Below are 5,250 nucleotides of genomic sequence, written 5' to 3' on the forward strand. Positions count from 1 at the left end.
CCTCTACCGTTGGATCGCGTGCGTGATGCAGTCGCTTTCGAGATCACCGGAGTAGACTTTGCCGGACCGTTGTTTTTCAAATCGGGAAAAAGGCCTGGGTCTGCTTGTTTATTTGTGCAGTTTATCGAGCAATTCATATGGAACTTACGCTATCTTTGTCAACCCCAGGTTTCTTACAAAGTTTTTCGCCGTTTCGTGGCACGTCGCAGTATACCGAAGACTCTATACAGTAATAATGGTACAAATTTCCGAGGGGCTGAAAATGTTTTGCGAGTTTGCAGTGGGAGCATATACTGCGGGAGACGCCAACCCAGCGCATAGCATGGCGATTCAACCCTCCCAGCGCGGCGTGGTGGGGAGGATTCTTCTAAAGACTCATTGGCATGGTTAAGCGACTGTTACGTCGCGTTCTTGGTCGTTCGTGTCTAAATTACGAGGAACTTTTGACTTTGATATGCTAGTGTGAGTCTGTAGTAAATTCTAGGTCTTTGACGTATATTTCAACTGATCCGAGTGATTTGATCGCGCAATGTTTTTAAGGGACTTGGCTAATGATAATATGCCTGATTGCGACGAAATCGAAAGGAATCTATCGCGTAGTGTGCGGAACAAACAAAGATTGCTGGATAACTTRGGGAGTCGGTTCCGATTTGAATACCTCGGACAATTAAAGATTTTGAACCAGAAGCGACGTAGTCGTGCCGTCAAGATGGGAGACGTTGTTTTGATYGGGGATGACAACACAAAACGTATTGATTGGCCATTGGGTCGAGTTCAAGAACTGCTAGCATGGATGATGSAAGATGGTGGAGTTCGGCTAGTCAAAGTTAAAACAGTTCGTGGAGAGCTGTTCAGACCCGTCCAGAAGCTTCTCCTCTTAGAATATCGAGCTACTCAAGATGATGTGAAACCCGAGGAAAGGCAGACGATAGACATCTCGGAAGGGAAGGGTGCTTCCCTTCTTCCGATTGTTAATATCAGAGAATCTGGTGCTTCTCTGAAAGCCAGTACTAGCTGTAGCGGTTTGTCTCCATGTGTAATTAATAATAAGTTGTCAGGGCAAAAAGTAGAGGTTACACGTAGTGGTCGCACTTCTAAAATGCCTATCAGATATTTAAAAAAATATATCCCTGTCATTATTTCTTGAACAAAAATATTGAGTTTTGTTCTTATTATTATGTTCTAAAGTTTTGATGTTTTCTTTTGTTGTTGAGAAATATTATCGTACACTTAGTTCCTCAGGTGAGAGTATGTCGGAAACTTTGGAAACTATTGTTAACAGAACAGGTAGAAAAAGTCTTCGTTTGGTGACTCTTGGCAGTTTTGAGAAGTTTAGTTTGATTTAACAAAAAGGCAAGTTGTAACGAACCATATCTGTTTCAGTGAAATTGATAATCATTGAAAAACCCCGGAACTAGTATAGCGGGTAGCCTTTTGTGAGCGCGACAACAGCAACAATGTCATTTATCAACAACTTGAACAACATGAGCCATAACACCAAATATCATTTATAATAATCTCAAAGAATTTAGAGAAATTACAAATTGACACTTGCACCGGTCTAAAAGTCTGTAATAAGTTCTTTGTGCCCCTCTTCACGCATCCGAACGGAGACAAGCATTATATATTTTGGTCAAAGGGGCTGAAAATAAAATATCACAATCTCTCAACAAAAGCTGTGGGACATTGTCCGGTTCTGCAATGCCCGTGGGTCTCATTCTTCTCAGACAAGACAGGACTTGAGATTCACTAATCTCCCCTATTTCAACGATCAGATTGTTTCCACTCGTATCCAAGGTATCATTATAATCAATGCGCAACTTAAAGAACTTAGTCGCCTAATTTAAATAGGGCAACTATGGTCATACGCAGAGCGTTTACACTAAACTTTATCTAGTTTAGATTTAATGCAATTCGCGCATTTCAGAATATCATAGGAGCAGACATTGCTCTGATTTACACAGGAACACTTATAACATCACTCGACAAATTTACAATATTTAGAAACATGACCGAAACCTGAACAACGAAGGCAAAATGCCATATTAAAATGTTCCTCAACATTTTTACGAGTAACCACCTAAAGCTTATCCTCAACTGTGTAGCCTAACTCTTTTTCATTGTCATTCAGACGCAATAATTCATTGATGAACGCACCTCCACTAAAACGTTTAGCAATGCCAGTAATACCAAACATTCAGTCAGTCTGAGATAGTTGTTTGGTCTGAAATGTCTGAATGTTCGCAGAAGAGAGAAATTCTACATACATTTTCTATACAGGTTATTCCAGTTCATCGCATGTTTGTGATAATTGATTTGAAATAAAGTTGTTGTAATCAAATAACTATAAGTAACTTGATATTGATCAACAGAATCGCAGCGAAAATTCGAAACACCACCACACATCAATTTATTCGATCCAACCCCACCACCTGTTGATTGGGATGCATCATCAGATAACAGCGCTGAAAGTGATACGTTTTCGCTATCAGATGGGATGTTGGATCGTGCTGGTTATAATCGTGTACAGTCAACGTCAAGTGTTTTTGATGAAGCTCCACCTGATTTACCTATCGTGGAAGTTCATAATACCAACTATTCAAGTGGAATTGTTGAAGATCTGAGTGCATCAACGTATGAAATTGTGTGTAATTGCATTATTTTGCATTTTAACAAACACGTGCTTGATTTCAGATCAGACTCACATAGGGATAGTTCATTATATCCATATCCCACGTCCTCCAGAAGGCCTTCTAGCGATATTTTTAACGACCAGCAAAACAAGGATAATATTTTTGTGACGGAAAATCGCAATAGTTCGTTACATGTGTCAAGTTTAAAGAATGTAACGGAGCAATTAGGGGATAAATCGAAAATTGAGGAATTAACTCCGAAAAGCGAAATGGAGGATTTGCAAGACAGCACTGTTTCTGAAGAAGTCGAAGTGGAATCAAAGCGTAAGTATTCGGGGTAATTGTTTTCAAAAGCCAAAAGGAACAGCTACATCTACAATAGTTAATATAGAACGCTCGTGGCAGCTCCTTCCTTTTACTACACCTTCATAGTTTATTATTTATTTTTTGTATTTCGCTTCGATTTTGAGATTAAAATATAAAAACCACTTTGATGCATATAGGACAATATAAACAATTAAAGCTACGAGCTCGTACCTTTCTTATGCTATTCCGCAATTAAAATAGCACAGAAGTCATTCAATTTCGATTACCTATCGATTTCGAGAGCAGAAATAAACATGAAACTATTGCTCAACTTTAATATTTATTTCTGTGATGTAGTGGCAGCACGAAATAGATATATTTCTGCGATTTATTTCGTACTGTCATACTCAAAACTGTTGATAACAAACCAGGTATTAAACTGGAGGAGGTGCGTTCTATCATTAAGCGCTACGAAACCCGCGTGGATGATTCGCAGATTGGAAGCACCGCAGCTGTGATCAGGCAGGATAAAAACGTAAGCAAGGATCCGAGGAAAAAACAAAATGGAAGAAACGCTCAACGTGTTATGAAAAGGTCTTATAACGAGAACACGTTCAAATGTGCTGGTTGCAATGGAAATCATGCTCGACAAAAGTGCGAGTTCCTTAGAGAAACATGTGCAAAAAGTTAGGGCACATCGCTAGGAGAAATTTCAAAATTGGATTTACTTCGGGTTTTACCGGAAGTAAATATTAACTCGCTTATTTTACATGGTGATTCAAAATTGGCGTCATTCCTCTGGAGGTGTTGTCTGGCGGTGTTTTAGGAGTCCAAGAAAATAGTTGTTATTAAAAACTGAGAAATTGGCAAAAAACCATATCAAAAGGACGGCAACAATGTTTTTCAAGGTAATCCGCCTAATTAACATTACGTAAATATATGTTGCTTCAGAATTATTAAAAACTCTGGTAACCATGGAATAATACAGAAAGTGACAATAAAAAAGACAAAGATAAACGGTAAATTCAACAGGATTCGTTGACTGTGGAACGGACTTTCGAAATGTCAATTATTGTCCTTATAACCTCGAATTTATGTTTACAAATAAACATACATTTGAGTCATTAACTCCAAACAAGTTAGAGCCTGTGTAATGTCCTTATTATCCACTATTATCGAGCAGCTTCTCGTAGTCGGTTAATTCGTGAAACGAGCTTCAAAGTAAGTCACAGTTTGGAATATTACTGTCATTATTGACAAAACCTATCTACCTGTAACTATCTGTTAATGACAAAAAACATCATTGCATGTCACTTCCTTCCACAGTTCCAAGAGATCTTTTTTAATATCAAAAACGTAATTTGAAGGAAATATCGTATTTTTTTCTTTTTGAATGCTTTAGTATTCTAATATGCTACCAATTAAACATGGAACAATTTCAAAATAACATAAAATGCTTAATAACAAAGTTGAACTTCGATTTTCAATTATCAAAAATATTATACAAATATTTTTCTCGTATTCTACAAGTGAGCCCCTATTACCCGTTAAAAGGAATTACGCCAATTTTGAATCACCCTGTATATTTCTATATTCTTGAATTCTTTGCCAAATTATAAATATAGTACATGTATAATATCATATATCTATGTCGAACTGTTTTTTTATATATTTGAATTTTTTTTGTAAAAAAATACAGTTGCAGTCACTCGAATAATTATTCTTTTTTCGTATGAGGGAATATGTACAAACGAAAATCTTCATTTGCCATCAGAACTTTTCTATTAGAGACTTGCCACACCCACATTTAAAATAAGGGAACGCTAGCGCTGAAAACGTATCTTCTCCTGATGTTCGCTCGCTACCTCTTCCAACATGCTGCTGCCCTGGTACAAACAAAAATCTTGATTTGCCATCAGAACTTTTCTATTAGAGACTTGCTACACCCACATTTAAAATAAGGGAGCACTAGCGCTGGAAACGTATCTTCTCCTGATGTTCGCTCGCTACCTCTTTCAACATGCTGCTGCCTGGTACAAACGAAAATCTGCATTTGCCATCAGAATTTTTCTAGTAGAGACTTGCTCCACCCACATTTAAAATAAGGGAACGCTAACGCTGAAAACGAAACTTCTCCTGATGTTCACTCGCTACCTCTTTCAACATGCTGCTGCCCTGGTACAAACGAAAATCTGCATTTGCCATCAGAACGTTTCTATTAGAGACTTGCTACACCCACATTTAAAATAAGGGAACGCTAGCGCTGAAAACGTATCTTCTCCTGATGTTCGCTCGCTACCTCTTCCAACAT

At 37.9% G+C, this 5,250-nt stretch overlaps 1 protein-coding gene across 3 annotated transcripts in view; it reads left to right on the forward strand.

Annotated features, from left to right (window-relative positions):
* Positions 1-5,250, forward strand: part of LOC109541282 (WASH complex subunit 2) — a 39,115-nt gene that overhangs the window by 22,188 nt on the left and 11,677 nt on the right. For all 3 annotated transcript variants that reach the window (XM_048665493.1, XM_048665494.1, XM_019910101.2), the window contains exons 11-12: positions 2,373-2,634; positions 2,695-2,957. In XM_048665493.1, the coding sequence (XP_048521450.1) occupies positions 2,373-2,634; positions 2,695-2,957 (525 nt within the window). The remainder of the gene's footprint in view (positions 1-2,372; positions 2,635-2,694; positions 2,958-5,250) is intronic.

This window comes from Dendroctonus ponderosae, unplaced genomic scaffold (assembly GCF_020466585.1).
Source record: "Dendroctonus ponderosae isolate FM_Combo_2020 unplaced genomic scaffold, Dpon_F_20191213v2 Dpon_F_20191213_4, whole genome shotgun sequence".
Taxonomy (NCBI): Eukaryota; Metazoa; Arthropoda; class Insecta; order Coleoptera; family Curculionidae; genus Dendroctonus; species Dendroctonus ponderosae.